A 17,191-nucleotide genomic window follows, 5' to 3' on the forward strand; every position below is an offset into this window, starting at 1 on the left:
TGCTATAACAGTGGGCATTTATGAAGCAAAGCAAAGTACTAAGTGAAACCAGACTATGGTGACCTGTAGTTTGGGGAGGTCATGGATGCCAGAGAAATAAGGATTCTAACATCTCTTTTAGGACTTGGACATCCAGCTCAGGGCAGCACAACGAGAAAACCTGGAATCCAAAAACACTGCGAAAATCCTTGGGGAGAAACTAGCTATTGCAACAGAGAAACTCATGCTGCAGGAATGCCAGATTTTGCAGGAAACAGGTAAGTTGCTCCAGAAATTTGAAACAGCTTCATTGTGACAATGGTAGGCACAATATTTGGAGCAGGTCAGTTGAAGAAGAGGGACTATGTTGGGTGGGTCAGTGAGCTAGAAGCTAGGAGCGTAATTGGGCTGACACCTGGCTTTGGAGCCAGACCCAGGGAGAAGGAGGATTGAATCCTAGATTTAGATACAGAGGGGACCAAAGAGGCCATCTAATCAAACCCCTTCATTTTATACTTGAGGAAACTGAGACCAAGAGAGATTAAGGGATTCGCCCAAGGTCACACAGAAAGTGAATGGCAGAGTCAGGATTTCAACCCCAATAGTCTGGCTAAGTTGCTGTGACTTTGAAAGATTTACTCATTTAAAAAAAATTCACCCCACCTCCCATTTCCACTCCTTTACTTCCCCAACTCCAAATATCTTTCAGCTTTTTCCCACCTACTACAGTGCTTGAATAAGGCTAAGGCTTTGTTGTCATTTGGGAGGTATACCAAATTTTATCAGTAATTAGTTTGACCTAAAAATGTAATTCAGAGGGTTGACTAATAACTGTCACTTATTGGAAGTCCTATAAATGGTGGTCCTATAAATAAAGCTAAAGGGATTTCAGAGATTGTTAAAGTTTGTATAAGAGATCATACCCTCTTCCCTCTTCCACTAATGAATTTTACTAATAGTCATTTTACTGACTAAGCTGTCAGGTCAGGCAGGGGTGGTTTTCCTTGGTTTCTAGTCTGTGCTGGCTGACCTGATACAGTGATGGACGATGCTAGATAGATGATATTCTTCCCCTTTGTCACCACTGCACACAAAAAAGGGTCTTAGAAGGATTGAATGTTCAGCCTCAGTTCCCTAAACACCTGAGAACAACAATAGACACCCCTGAAACCTCAGTCTGTTACTTAGTTCCTCTTTTCCCACTTCATCAAGTAAGTTCTAGTTGGGATCCCTGAGTGGATCAGTGCCCTAAATTGTGGCATGATGGTGATGAGCCTGGTAAAAAGGGACTTACCGGTGGTGGGGTTTGGAGAGAAAGGAGAATGGGAGGATGCTATCTAGTCCCAGGCTAAGGGTATGGCATTGGAGGACTGTGTATCCAAGAAGCGTTCTAGGGCTACTGGGCACTTTGGCAGAGGAAGGAACACCAAATGATATTTTGTGTTTGTGTGAGAGGGAATGCTGATAGGTGAGGAATCCAAGATACACTTCTCCCTTTTCAGATTGTTCTTGTAGGCTGTCCCAAGTCAGGCAGGGGAAGCACAATAAAAAAGTGGGCTTCCCCTGCCCCTGCCATTGCAAAATGAGCTCAATCCTGAAAGCATATCCAGGAGGAGGGTTCATAGGAACTAGAAATCTACCCAAGAGCAGATGAGATGCTGGGGTCAAGATGGGGGCACTATTTCCAGGAATTCATTCAAGTCAATGAATATTTAATAAGATACCTACTAAGTGCCGGATGCTGTGGGAAAAAAAAAGAGAAGTTCCCACCCCAAAGGAGTTTATATGTTCTTGGGGAGATAAGACTTAAAAACACATAGAGAAGCAACAATATGAGGTGGCGCCAGAAGAGTAGTAGAAATAGGATGTGTTAGAAGGGTTCTGAGGTTAAGACTGCTGTGGGCCAGAGTGCCCAATGAAGGTGCTATAGTGGAGCAGAGCTTGGAACTGAACCTACAATGAGAAGTACAATTTAGATGCATGGAGACCAGGTTGGGGGCAGCAATTGTCATGGAAGGAATTATGTGAGGAGAAGTAAAGAGATGAGCATGAACGTGGCATGTTTGAGATACAATGAATAAAGTGGCCCAGACTGGCTGGAGCATAGGATTGTGAGTGGGAAAGATGAAGTTGGAAAGCTATGTCAGGGCCAGGTTGTGGAGGGCTTGAATGTGACCAAGGCTAAGGAACTTCTGCGTGAAGTTTAAATGCTGCATTTACAGATGAGATGAAGACTTTATTCAGTTCCCAGAATGAAGCAGATGTCTTCAAAACTCCCAGTTTCTGCCTGCAGCAAGAACAGCTGTCTATCACAGAATGCACATGTGCCAAAAGGAGTGAAGATGCCCAGGTAGAGTATCTCATTAGTCTGGATGCTGGGAAAGTCTCAGGGGGTTAGCCCTGGATTTACAAGTGTGGGGCAAGACTTGGAGTTCGTTCAACTGAATTAAAAGGGTTCTAAGAGTCATTTCAATTCAACAAAAATATTTACTAAGCTCCTATCGTGTGCAAGGCATTGTTTTAGGCACTGAGGGGGATTCAAAAATAAATGAAACACCTTAAGGATATCATTTTAGTAGGGAAAGAACAAGATAAGACACATCATTACAACTCAACTAAAATATACTAAATCCTTTGAAGAAGATTGAAGAGAGTGCCCGGAAAGCTTAAAGAAGGGATATAGATCTGGTGGGGGGAACTAAAGAAGCTTCAGGGGAAAGGTGGTACCTAAGTAAGGCTTTGAAAGATGAAAAGGACTGCAATAGGTAGAAAAAGCAAGGAAAAACAAGTATTCTAGGTGTGTTGGACACAGAAGCAAAGGCAGTGTTTCATACTTAATTTATCTAACTGCAGGGTTTATTTAATAATATGCAAATCTACAAGGAAGATGAAAGAAGATATGTGTGTTCTGCTCTTCCCAAATATTGCCTGCTGTATCCCTATCTTTGTCTTTCCCAGAGACAGACACATAACTGTTCCCAAAAAGTTGGCTCTATCGAGACAATAAGAGAGCCCAACTCCTAGATGGTGCATAGATGTGAGGGGCAGTGCAGTTTTATATTGAGGTAGACGGAAGGAGTTGGATATGCCAATCCAGCTAGCATAAGCAAACCAACTAGAGATAGAAGAGGAAAGGACAGAGTTTAGGGCTATGCCAACATGAAAGGAACAGAAGGAGAAAGAGGGGCCAGCAAGGGAGTTAGAGAAGTAGGAGGGAAACCATGAGAGTTTAGTTCTCAGAAACTAAGGGAGTAGCCAGTGTCAAAGGGGAGATTGTCAAAAGTGCCAAATGCTGTATAGAGATCAAGGAATGTGAGGACTGAGAAGGTGCCTTTGGCTGGGATCTAAGAAAATCCTTGGTGACAGAGAGAGACAGAGAGACAGGGAGACAGAGAGAGAGACAGAAACAGAGACAGAGAGACACAGAGACAGACGGAGACAGACAGAGAGACAGAGAGAGAGCATTTATGAAGTGCTTATTATGTGTCAGGCACAGTGTTAAGTGCTGGGATACAAAAGTACAAGCAAATAAAACAATTTCTGCTTCAAGGAGCAGATTGTGTGTTTCTGGAGTGGACTAAGTAAAAGAACCTCTTAAATGTCTAAGATAAAAAGCTCATAAAATTCATTGTACCTTGTGATGGGTGCTGTAAAAATCAGCATTTCAATAATGGAAAGAGTTGTATGTAAGAGAACTAGTATATTTTGTATTTTGAGTACAATACTCTCTCTCTCTGTCTGTCTCTGTCTGTCTCTCTGTCTCTGTCTGTCTGTCTGTCTCTCTCTCTTCCCCCCCCCGTTCCTCTCCTCTCTTTGTTTCTCTGTCTCTTTATCCCTCTCTCCTCTCCTCTCCTCCCTTCCTCCCTCCCTCTTTCTATCTCTCTCTGTCTTTCTCTCTCTGTCCTCCCTGTCTCTCTCCTCTTTCTCTTTTCCTTATCCCCTCTTTTTTTCATATATATATATATATATACACACATACATATATGTATATATATACACATATATATGTGTATATATATGTTATACACACACACATATACACATGTTCCTTATATGTACATGTGTATCTATGTATAGGCCAAAGAAGCTGGAGCTGCTTTTGAGAGAGGATATTTGAAGCAAAAACATGAAATTGAGCTTCAAAAACTCAGACATCAGACAGAAGAGGTGAGAACGCATCTCAGGGAGCAGCTGGTGAAGGGATTGGAAGACTTGGTGAAGAAGCACACCATGGAAATCAAGTCAACTCAGTCATCTATGGAGGCAGAAAGAAAGAAGCTGCAGAAGGTGAGGCTTTCCTTCCAGCGACAGGCATGGCCTCTCTTCGGTTTTTTATTTTTTCAAGTAGAGTGAGCTGTCCTGGAGGTAGTGTTATTACTTTTGGAATCGCTTCTGCATACATCATCTCATTGGTAGACATTTTAAACTCCATTTTGCGGATTAGAAAATTGAGATCCAGAGATGCTGACTAACTTGCTTAAGATCTCAGAGCGCATTTGTAGAATGTGCATATATTCTCCTTGTCTGTACACACACACACACACACACACACACACACACACACACATATGCTATGTGCCAGGCACCGTACTAAGCATGTTACAATCATTATCTCATTTGATTGTCACAATAACCCTGTTATAACCAATTATTATCCCTACTTTACAGGTGAGGAAACTGAGGTAACAGAGATTAACTGACTTGCCCAGGGTCACGCAGCTTGTAGATGTCTGAGGTCAGATTTGAACTCAGATCTTCCTGACTCTAGACCCAATGCTAATAGCTAATAAGTAACAATTAACACTTCTATAGCCCTTGCTATGTGCCAGACACTGTGATAAGCACTTTGTTGTTATTATTTCATTTGATCTTCACAAGAACCTTGTGGGGTAAGTGCTATTATTATCCCCATTTTATAGATGAGGAAACTGGGGGCAAAGAGTGGTTAAGTGACTTGTCCAGGGTCACACAGCCAATAAGTGTCTGAGGTTAGAATTGAACTCAGGTCTTCCTGAGTGCTGTATCCATAGCTCCACCTAGCTGCCCCAATTATATATAATATATAAACAATAAATCACACAGTATGTAATGTAACATTGTGCATATAATTAATGTAACAATGTATTTAATAACTAGTGTGTAATATTGTTCATATGCACTATACATATCATTTAAGATACACTCTATTAATATTAATAATGTTACATTATGTAACGGTATATTATATATGATTGGGGCAGCTGGGTGCCATGGTGGATAGACGCCAAGACTTAGACTCAGGAAGACTTGAATTCAAACAGAAGTCAAACTATATTAGATATAATGTTCTATAGAATATATTGTATATAATTATATCACCTCATATGTAATATTCAATACATTATATTTACATGCACACATAGGAGGTGGATTCAAGAGACATTGAGGAGATAGAATTGACAGTACTTGGAAACTAAATGGGAAACATTAGGGAGAGGGGAAGAAGTCAAGAGGTGATAGACAAAAGAACCTTTATGACTCAGGTGTCAGGGACCAAAGGTAATGCCTCCCTCTAGGTTTTGCAGTGAGGCACATCACATATGCAAATAGGAATGTGGTCTGACCTGCCTTTACCTGTCATCCAATCTGTGGATTAAAGCCATCCTGTACTTGGGGTTTCACTGTATGTTCTCCCTGTTCCCCTGTGCCGTGATCAACCAGTTCTAAAAACCGGGCCCAAAAGAATGACCTAATGCGCTGGCATTAGCAATCAGTGAGCCAGACACTTGTCTTCTGGAAGCCAACAGGTTGCCCTGGTAACCTGCTCGCTCCAAAAGCCTCTGAGTGTATAAATCTCACTAAAACTTCCATCTCTATTCTGTTACTGGCTCAAGAAATGAATCGTGTAGAAATAATTTGTGCTCCCTCATTTTTCTTGCTCATTTCTGTATTTTGAAGAGGTTATATTTTCCAAGTGGCTTTAGCTTGGAATTTGAAATGAGGCATGTAAAATTGGGTAAGATAAAACTCCATTATTTCCTGAAAGCTCAGATTTGTAGATCGAAAATGGTCTCCATTCTCCCCTACGTAGTTAGGTAGGCTCGATCTCCTGGTCACCTTGAGTTTGGGGGGAAGACAAGCCTGCCTGGGTACTCTTATATATTCTTTTAGTGGGACCTGAGAAGATTCATTATCAGGCTAAAGGAAGGGAGAGGATGGGGTAGTTGGACCCAGGGAAGGTTATCCTCTTTCTATGTTCGAGAGTAGGGAATTATACCTAACCCTGAAAAGGAGGATAGAGCCCATTTTTGTGATCACAGAATGTAGAACTGATGGGGACTTTTGGAAATCATTATTATTTTACACATAAGGAGACTGAAGCCCAAAGGGAGAAGTGGCTGAGTCCAATTACTCCAAATCCAAGTGCTTTTCCTACTATTCCATATTGCTTATACAATGTCAAAGTTCATTCACATATTCATATTTAATGTGTATACACTTCAGTGAACAGCCACATGCATTCTCTGGAACCAGCTTTTGAGATCTTTCCAATTAAGGGCCATATAATATATTAAGTGATTTCCTACCATCCCACTACTTAGGGTCACAAATTTCAGAGTTTGAACAGATCTCAGAGATCTTCAAGACTAGTTCTCTTCATCTTACAGATAAAGAAACATAGGCCTGTAGAAACTAATTGACTTGATTAAGGTGATACAGTTGTATTAATATTTAAATGGCAGACCACAATATACAGTGAGACTGTCCTTGATTAGCTAGAAATCAACTCCCACTAGGGATTTAGTTTTAAAAAATCAACATTCAGATTTTATCTGGGGTAAGATGACATGCTGTTGACTCAGCTTTCTATATTTGCAGACTTACATAGTCATAATTTGATGTCTAGAAATAGATGCATAAAACATTCGGGCCAGAAGCCATCGCCTTAGACCGTAGAGGCCATGTCGTTCTACAGGTGAGGAAATTAGGCAACAAAACAGTGACGTTACTACCCATGATCAGATGGGTGATAGAAGCCGGACTAGTAACTGGTTCTCCTAACTCCTAGTGTTATTTCTAATATCATGATCGCCCTCAGGTTCCAAAAGTGCCTTCTATATCATCTGAGCTTCATGTGACTCTTTATCTTCTAATAGATAGGACTGATCTTTTAGGCTTGAGTACACGTCCAAAGTCTTCTGTTGGAGTAGAGAGCAGACAAATGAGAGGCAAGGTGGTGTAGAGGGTAGTGATAAGAGAACAGGTACTGGAATTAGGGCACCTGGCTTCTTTGTCTAACTCTGGACCATCCATTCATTCAATCAATATTCATCAAGCACCACCCCTGTACAAGACACTGTGTTGGGTGTGCTGAAGGATATTGGGAAGTGTGATACATGATCTCATTTCACATGTAGATTACGATTTAGTTGAGAAGGCAAAAAACAAATATACAAATAACTATTATTGAAGACAGAACTGTGTATAAATGGTACAAATGAAATCAATATGTTATTTGGGAGGCAAGTCATTTCCCATCTCTGGGTTCCAGTCTTTTCTTTAAAATGGGAGGGGGAAGGCCTCAGACTGGATGACTTCGAAGGTCCTGTCCAAAATAATAATAATAACAGCACTTACTTCTGAGGAGCAAATGAAATGCAATGTTTCCAAAGAATGTTCCAGAAATATTTGCTATTATAATTATTCTTAGGTAACTCTCAAAAATAAGTCTTAAGCTTTTTTTGAATTTTTTTCTCCATGGATTACTTTCTCTTCAACAGAGTTTCTTGAACCAAAAACTCATTTACATTACATCCCATTATCACTCAAAGCTGGGGGTAGTTTTAATCCTGTGGAAATGGAATTCTTTTTTTGTTTCTCCCACTAGATTTCAGAACTTTCTTCTCAGAATCTTCAAGGTCATTTTAGGCTATATTGGATAATGGGACATTTTCTTTTAAAGTTGATGAGTCAATCTAGAGCAATTTGTTTACTAACCTGTCAACTGTCAGAGAAGGAATATGTATAATGGGCTAATGAGCTCCCAGGGCAAATGACTTGAGGGAATTCCAAACTCCTGCCAAATTCTTCAGAACCTAAGTTTAAGTTTTCTAATGCCAAAAAGCTCTAGTGAACCAACTCCCCTCCCCTCCATACACACACACACATTCGTGGAGATTTTAATTTTGAGCTTTTCCCCATAAGGCAACTGCCATGGCTAGTTCCTGTGATTGATTCTGGGTGTCATGGGAAGCTTGCTACAGAAAGTAAAAATAGAAATAGTCATTTTCTGAGGTTACCAATCTTTTCAGCTTCAGATACTTTACATAAATGAAGAAACTGAGGCTCATCAACGTTAAGTGATCTGCTCAGAGTCACACAGCTAGGAAGTATCTGAAGCTGAATTCAAGCCAAAGTCTCTTGACTCTGAGTCCAGTGTTTTATTAATTATGCCATTCTATCTTATTTGTCTGGGTCATCTCCTATTTGGAACAAATGAATTATATGGGAATGTCTTTGGAAAACAAGTTCTCAGGTTTTCCAGAGGTCTTTTGATGGTTTTTAGCAGCAGTGGTATTTGGACTTGGAGTTAAAATGTCAGTATGGAAGACCTAGCCTTACCACTTACTAAACTGAACTCTCTACTGTGATTTTTGAATAATTCATTTGATGTCTCCAACTCTTAGTTTCTTTATGTGAAATAGGGATAGCAATGATACATATACTATGTAACATGCTGATCTAGTTCAGCCAGTCAGTAAATATTTATTAAGCTCTTATTGTGTGCCAGTCATTGTGCTAAGCACTGGGAAGCCAAGGAAGCAAGTAGGTGGAGGAGGAAGAGCATTGCAGGCTTGGGGGACAGCCAACATAAAATGCCTAAAGCCAAGAGAAAGAGCAGCAACAGGGCCAGTGTCACTGGATCAAAGAGTTAATGGTGGGTAGGAAAGTATAAGAAGACTGTAAAGGCAGGAGGGTGATAGATTATGCAGGGCTTTGAATGCCAAATGGAACATTTTCTATTTGATCCTGGAGGTGATAGGGAGCCACTTAGTTTATTGAGTAGAGGAATGACATGAACTTGTGCATTAGGAAAAATCACTTTTGGTGTCCGATTGGAGGATGTATTAGAGTGGGGAGAGACTTGAGGCAGGCAGGCCCACTAGCAGACAATAATCCAGGCGTGGGGTTATGAGGACCTGCACCAGAGTGGTGGTCATGTCAGAGGAGAAAAAGGGGCATACTTAAAGAATGTTATGGAGGTGAGATTGTTAAGCCTTGGAGACAGATTGGACATGGGGAGGTGAGAGGTAGTGAGGGGTCTAGGATGACACCTAGATATTAAGCTCGATGTACTGGGAAGATGATGTTGCCCTTGACAGTAATAGAGAAGGTAGGACAAGGGAAAACTTCAGGGAAAAAGATAATGAGTTCAGCTTTGGACATGTTGATTTTAAGGTGTCAACATCCAGTTCAAGATATCTGAAAGGTAGTTGAAGATGTGAGATTGGAGGTCAATAGAGAGTTTGGGGCAGATTAATCAGATTTGAGAATTGTCAGTATAGGGACAATAATTAAATACAAATACAGACAGGGTAGGAGCCATCCTTTTCCTCAGAAATCTAATGTAGCTTCCATGACCCCAGACCTCTGGGCTAAGCTTCTGGGGGAAAAAATTGTTTGGAGGTAGGGAATCAGTGGGGAAAAGGGATGGAATATCTTTCATTTTTAGTTATTGTTTGCTTGCTTTTTTTGTTTTTCATGAAAAGCAATTGGGGTATTTGCTGTTGGGTTCTTTAATTCCATTGGCCTGGCCTGGATGGGTCCCACCATAGAACATGTTCATTCTCCTTAATCATACATTATCCATGATGTCTATTTTAGCTCACTCCTTGTCTGAAGATCTTCTGGGATGGTCACTTCTAGGTTTCCCTCAACCACTTCAAGTGTGTTTTGATCCACCTTGATCCACTATGGAATTTGGTTTGAGTGCACTGAATACAGAAACAAATTGCCTGCCCAGAAGCCATAAGGATGGTTGCTGTAGATCAGAATGGGGTCCATAGGAACTCCACAATAAAACCCATCACTCAATAATTAGCAAAGTTGTAAAAAGGGAATCATAATCATAGAATCTCAGAGTTGGAAGGGATGTCAGTGGTCATGTGGTGCTATAAAAAAATCCCTACTACTTGAAGACCCCCAGTGAGGAGGGAAAACCTACTATATCTGATATAGCCCATTCTGCTTCAGGCCATCTTCACTTATTATAAAGTGTTTCCCTGCATCAAGCCTAAATTTACATCTTTGCCTGAGAGCAAGAACTAGATTCTGTTTGAAGAAATAACTTTGCATTTGCATTCACTGCTCTGCCTACCCCCCTCATCGCTTCTCTTCTGAGCCTTCTGCATCCCTCAGCTCCAGCCTTCCATGATCCCTGGGGTTATCCTCAGTGAAAATAACCAAATGAATTCATCACCTTCAGTGGGGGTGTTTCTTCACAATTTGTCTTAGGGTAAAATTGGCAGCAGTTTGCATCATGTTTATTAAGAACCCTAGTTAGGCTGTCAGGTTATTGTGGGTTGAGAATGACATCTCGTTTTAGAAAATACCCAGCCATTCCTTCATGGATGTGACAACTTCATTCCTTTCAGTGAAGAGAGGGCAGTGGCTTTTTGGATGGCATGATAGCCCTGTGCATTTCCTTATTTCCATTTACCTCTTATTTCCAAATAGTTGACATCATGATGGAAGTTGTCTTGATGAGTTAGTTGACATTTTTTTAATGGATCTAGATTGAAATTACTATTGTATAGGAGGTTGCTTAGCCTCCTTAGATAGTAATGATAAATAAACAGAATGTAGCTACAGGCTCCATAATCCATGGGGAGGCTTCTTAAGCAAGCCATTAACATGTTGGTAGTCCTAACTCACAGACAAGCACTTTTCTATTCAATTATCATCTCAAGTTTTATGTCAGGTCACAAAATTAGAAAGGCATTTGTTCTGGAAAGTGAATTGGAAAGGACCCTTACATATTATGTCTATATAGGTAAGACCATCACTTGGAAACAGACAGGTCAGTGACTGAATGAATGAATAAAAAAGCATTCATTATTTACTGTGTTCAAGCACTACACTAAGTGCAGGGGATAAAAATACAAAAAGTGGGAGCGGGGGCAGGGGGAAGCAGCTAGGAGGTGCAGTGAATAGAGCACTGGCCCTGGAGTCAGGAGGACCTGAGTTCAAATGTGACCTCAGACACTCGACACACTTACTAGTTGTGTGACCTTGGACACGTCACTTAATCCCAATTGCCTTCCCTTCTCCCCTCCAAAACAAAAAAAATACAAAAAGCAGGTCGCTGTCCTTTATTCTAACAGGGGAAGACAACATAAACAGAGAAGTTGTTTCTGGGAGTTTTATGGTTGGAGTAATGGAGTTATAGAGCAAGTAATTGATTGACATGTACTTTCCAGGAATGGTATTGTGGATTTGATTTCTATTCTCAGCTCTAGAGAAATCACCTGGCAAAGCCAGGTAATGTAGACAACCAGCTTGGATAATGTACTTTTCTACAGTAGGTTCTTTTATTTTTGTTAGAATTATCCAAATAACTGGGAAAACTTCTTTCTCCTCAATTCTTGTGGACTTGTCAGACTGTCAGACCAATGACAGGTCCAGCCTTTGAGGGAAATGTATGGAAATTAGTTTACAGAACTCCAGAAATGGTGTGACTTTGTATAGGGATAATTCTCGTACTTCTCCTTGTGGAAGTCAAACTCTCTACTTTCACTCTTGATCTCATCCTCTCCTATCTCTTCTGGGAATCTGTCCCTTTAAATATCTCATCTCATCCTTTCAGCTTCAGTCTCTCTTTACCTACTAGCTTGTTTTCTATTGCCCATATATTGGCCCACATCTCTCCTATCCTTTGTTTTTTTAAAAAGTATTACTTATTTTTTGTTATTTGGGGGTTCAGAATTCTCTGTCTCCCTCCTATCTTCCCACCTACTGAGAAGGTCAGTATAGCAATTATACATGTGAAATCATGTGAAACATATTTCTGTGTTAGCCATATTGAAAAAAAAATTGAATAAGAAGAATAAAGAAAGTAGAAAAAACTATACTTCAGTTTGTACTCAGAGTTCATCAATTCTCTCTCTGGAGGTGGATGACATTTTTTCATCATGAATCCTTTGGAATTGTCTTAGATCATTGTATTGGCAGAGCAGCTAAATCTTTTCAGTTGATCATCTTATGGTGTACAATGTTCTCCTGGTTCTGCTCACTTCACTTTGTATCAGTTCATATAGGACTTCCCATGTTTTTCTGAAACTATTCCCCTCATCATTTCTTATAGTGCAATAGTGTTCAATCACAATCATATGCCACATCTTGTTCAGCCATTCCCCGATTGATGGGCATCCCTTCAATTTCCAATCTTTGCTACCACAAAAAGAGCTGCTACCAAAATTTTTGTACATATAGGTCCTTTTCCTTTGTTCTCTTGGGGGTACATACTTAGTCAAAGAGTATGCCCAGTTGCATAGCCGTTTGGGCATAATTCTAAATTGTTCTCTAGGATGGTTGGACCAGTTTACAACTCCATTAAGAGTTCATTGGTGTACCTATTTTTCTTCATCCTCTTGATCATTTGTCATTTCTTTTTTTAAATTATTTTTAATTTTCCCCAATTACATATAAAAACAGTTTTAGCATTCTTTTTTCAAATTTTGAGTTCCAAATTCTCTCCCTCCCTCCTCTTCCCACTTCATTGAGAAGGCAAGCAATTTAACATTGTTTATACATGCGTAGTCATGTAAAACACTTTTCCATGTAAATCATGCTGTGAAAGAAAACACAGACAAAAAAAAAAACAAGAAAAATAAAGTAAAGAAAATGTATCTTCAATCTGCATTTAGGATGTACCAGTTCTCTCTCTGGAGATGAGTCATAAGTCCTTTGGAATTGTCCTGGATCATTGTATTGCTGAGAATAACTAAGTTATTCACAATAGATCATCACACAATATGTTACTGTGTACAATGTTCTCTTGGTTCTGCTTATTTCAATTTGCATCAGTTTATGTAAGCCTTTTGTAGCAACAATCTGCTAGCAGATGCTGTTGGGAGTGTAAGACCCAACAAGACCAGCAACAAGAGCTGCCAGCACAGGTTCTTTTGATCTGCTTCTCTAAGGAAAATAACTTTAAAGGGTTAACAATCTCAGTTTAATTAAACATACATATATCATTCACATAGTTCAGGGGGAAAAGATCAGCCCCCTGAATTTCAAGGCAAAATGCAACAGAAATTACAAACATCAACAGACATACCTTGTCTGATTCAAATCATAATTCATAGTTACCAGGAAAGCATCAACATCTGGGTTTACAAGCCGGGGGGCTCTTAACAACGGCTGCCCAGAGTCTCTTCAAGTCACACGCCACTGTTCCAGTGAGGGACAGCCCCAAAAGTCAAACATCAAGCTCCCCTCATTTATATCCACTTTGGAGCCCTGAGGGCTCTGACCTCACCCAGGCTGGTTGTGTGAAAGTTTCCCACCCCCAGCCTCACATCATATACAAGGCAATGACTCTTGATTGCCTCAGTGCTGAAAAATATTCCTAAATAAAGACAGTAAAAAGGTTTCCTACCCATTCGAGGGGAGAGTTGATAGTCTTAGCATCCCAAAAGGGAAGAACAGGGAAACGTCTGATTGCCTTAACACCTTTCCCGGTTTTTCTGAGAGTATCCTGCTCATCATTTCTTATAACACAATAGTATTCCATCACAATCATATACAACAACTCATTTAGCCATTCCACAACTGATGGACATACTCTCAGTGTCCAATTCTTTGCCACTACTGAAAGAGCTGCTATAAATATTTTTGTACACACAGGTCCTTTAAATTTTTATTGTTTATTTCTTTGAATTATAGACCTAATAGTGGTATTGCTTAGTCACAGGGTATGCATGGTTTTATAGCTCTTAGAGCATAGTTCCAAATTGCTCTTCAGAATGGTTGAATCAGTATACAACTTCACCAACAGTGCATTTGTACTTTAATTTTCCCACATCCCCTCCAACATTTGTCATTTTCCATTTATGTCATATTAGCCAATCTGATAGGTGTATGATAGTAGCTCAGAGTTATGTTAATTTGTATTTCTCTAATCAATAGTGATTTAGAGCATTTTTTTCATATGACTATAGATTTGATTACTTTGTCTGAAAACTGCCTGTTCATAGCCTTTATCATTTCTCAATTGAGGAATTGCTCTTATTTTTATAAATTTGACTTAGTTTTCTGTGTTTGAGAAATGAAGTCTTTATCAGAGGAACTTGCTGCAAAATTTTTTTCCACAGTAATTATCGCCAACTATGTATTTCCCTTCATCCTATTTTCCCCATTTATCTTGCTCACTCGCTCTCTCTCTCTCTCTCTCTGTGTCTATCTGTCTCTCTGTCTGTCTGTCTCTGTCTGTCTGTCTGTCTGTCTCTCTCTCTCTTCTTTCACCCTGTCCATTCTCAAAAATGTTTTCCTTCTGACTATTACCTCCTCCAATCTTCCTTCCCTTCTGTCAGGCCCCCTATTCTCTTATCCTCTTCCCCTCCTATTGTCATGTGTAGCAAGATAAATTTCTACACCTAACCAAATGTGCAAATTACTTCCTCTTTGAGTCAAGTCCCGTGAGAGTAAGGATCACAGGCTTCCCTCCCCCCTTTCCCTATTTTCCACTTTACTGTAATATCTCTTTTGGGCCTCTTTTTGTCAGATAATCTACCCCATTGTACCTCTTCCTTTCTCCTTCTCCCAGTGCATTCTTCTTTCTCACTTCTTAATTTCATTTTTTTATAGATAATCATACCATCACTTTCAACTCACACCTCTGTTTTCTGTCTATGTGTACTCCTTCTAACTACCCTAATAATGAGAAAGTTTTTAGGAATTACAAGTATCATTTTCCCATATAGGAATGTAAACAGTTTAACCTTATTCAATCCCTTTTGATTTCTCTTTCCTGTTTACCTTTTTTTGCTTCTTTTGAATCTTGTATTTAAAAGTCACATTTAGTCTTTTCATCAGGAATGCTTGAAAGTCCTCTATTTCATTGAATACCCATTTTTTTCCACTTAGGATTATACTTAGTTTTGCTGGGTAGGTGATTCTTGCTTATAATCCGAGATCTTTTGCCCTTTGGAATATCATATTCTGAGCCCTCCAATTCTTTACTATGGAAGCCACTAAATTTTATGTTATCCTGACTGTGGCTACATATTTGAATTGTTTGTTTTTGGCTGCTTGTAGTATTTTCTTTTTGACCTGGGAGTTCTGGAATTTTGCTATAATATTCCTGGGAGTTTTCATTTTGGGATCTCTTTCAGGAAGTGATTGGTGGATTCTTTCAGTTTTTATTTTACCCTCTGGCTCTAGAATATCAGGGTAATTTTCCTTGATAATTTCTTGAAAGATGATATTTAGACTCTTTTTTTGATCATGGCTTTCAGGTAACCCCATAATTCTTACTTGATCTCTTTTGGGTCTATTTTCCAGGTCAATTGTCTTTGCAACGCGATATTTCACATTTTCTTCTATTTTTTCATTCTTTTGATTTTGTTTGTTTTTTGAAGTCTCATGAAGTCATTAACTTCCACTTTCCCCATTCTGATTTTTAAGAAATTGTTTTCTTCAGTGAGTTTTTGTATCTCTTTTTCCATTTGGCCAATTCTGCTTTTTAAGGCATTCTTCTCTTCATTGGATTTTTGTGCTTCTTTTACCATTTGGAATATTCTGTTTTTTAAGGTGTTGTTTTCTTCAGTATTTTTTGTGCCTCCTTTACCAAACTGTTGACTCTTTTTTAAATGATTTTTTTGCATCCCTCTCATTTCTCTTCCCAATTTTTCCTCCACCTCTCTTACTTAATTTTAAAAATTCTTTTTGAGCTCTTCCATGGCCTGAGGACAATTTATATTTTCCTTTGAGGCTTTGAATGTAGGAGTTTTGATTTTCATGTCTTTTTTCTAAGTTTATATTTTGATCTTCCCTGTCACTATAGTAATTTTGTGTAGTGAGGATCTTTTTCTTCTGTTTGCTCATTTTCTGGCCTATTTCTTGACTTTTAACTCTATGCTTTACCTGGGACTCTGCTTCCATAGTGGAGGGGGCCATCCCAAGCCCCAGGTTTTTGGGGCAGCTGTTTTCAGAGGTAATTCTGGGGACCTGTAGATTTGCATCTCTTCCAAGGTGATATGGTTTAGGGAGAGGTGTGTTTACTACTCTCCTGGCCTATGCTCTGGTCTGTGCCCTGGAACTGTGACCAGGGTCCCTGCTCCCCTATGGCTGTAAGTTCTACTGTGCTAATACTCTTCCTTATCCTGGGCTTGAGACCTAGGACTGCAACCCAGATCCAAGTATAGAGTCCTGCCCCTGGTGCCAGCAAAGGGAACCCTGTAAATCTCCTTCTGCCTAGTTGTCTAACCTCTTTATTGTTTGTAGACAGTCCAAGGCCTGTTCCTGGTTTGCTGGGTTCCCACTGGCCTGTGCTCCACTCTCACCCTGGTGCAGCAGAACTTTCTTTCCAACCTTTTAAGTTGTCTTGGGCTAGAAAATTCTTTCACTCTGTCTTTTTGTGGGTTCTGCCACTCTAGAATTTGTTGAGTCATTATTTAAAGGTATTTTGAGGAGTTTAGGGGAGAGCTCAGGCAAGTCCCTGCCTTTACTCCACCATCTTGGCTCTACCTCCTCCCCATTTGTCATTTCTGACAAGTGTGAGGTGTTAACTCAGAGTTGTTTTAATTTGCATTTCTCTAATCATTAGTAATTTATAGCAGTTTTTTCCAGTCTCTCCTATCCTTAAAAAAACTCTCGAATGTAGTCCCCTCAAGCTCACATCCTATGTTTCTCCTCCCTTCAAAATCAGATTTTTCAAAGCTGCTTCCATTTGTTGCTTTCATTTTCTCAGCTCCCAGCCATCTCTTAGCCTTTCACTCATTCAGATTTCCAACCCAAACAGCCTCCGGCTAGTCCTTGAGCTCAGTATTCCACCTTCTACTTCCATCCTCCAGGCCTGGAATGCCTTTCTGCCTCACCTCTGCCCCTTATAAGCTTCCTTCAAGGCTCAGCTCCGATGACCATACCTCCATCTTGAAGCCTCTGGCTTCACCTATCAACAGGCATTTATTAAGTGCCTACTCTGTGCCAGGTAATGTGCTAGGTACTGGAG

The 17,191-nt window shown here is 39.9% G+C and overlaps 1 protein-coding gene across 1 annotated transcript in view; it reads left to right on the forward strand.

Annotated features, from left to right (window-relative positions):
* The window catches only part of FAM184B (family with sequence similarity 184 member B), a 115,007-nt gene that overhangs the window by 46,897 nt on the left and 50,919 nt on the right, over window positions 1–17,191 (forward strand). The window contains exons 3-5 of the mRNA XM_036764755.1: window positions 122–257; window positions 2,202–2,329; window positions 4,057–4,266. Of these exons, the coding sequence (XP_036620650.1) occupies window positions 122–257; window positions 2,202–2,329; window positions 4,057–4,266 (474 nt within the window). The remainder of the gene's footprint in view (window positions 1–121; window positions 258–2,201; window positions 2,330–4,056; window positions 4,267–17,191) is intronic.

Source organism: Trichosurus vulpecula, chromosome 6 (genome assembly GCF_011100635.1).
Source record: "Trichosurus vulpecula isolate mTriVul1 chromosome 6, mTriVul1.pri, whole genome shotgun sequence".
Taxonomy (NCBI): domain Eukaryota; kingdom Metazoa; phylum Chordata; class Mammalia; order Diprotodontia; family Phalangeridae; genus Trichosurus; species Trichosurus vulpecula.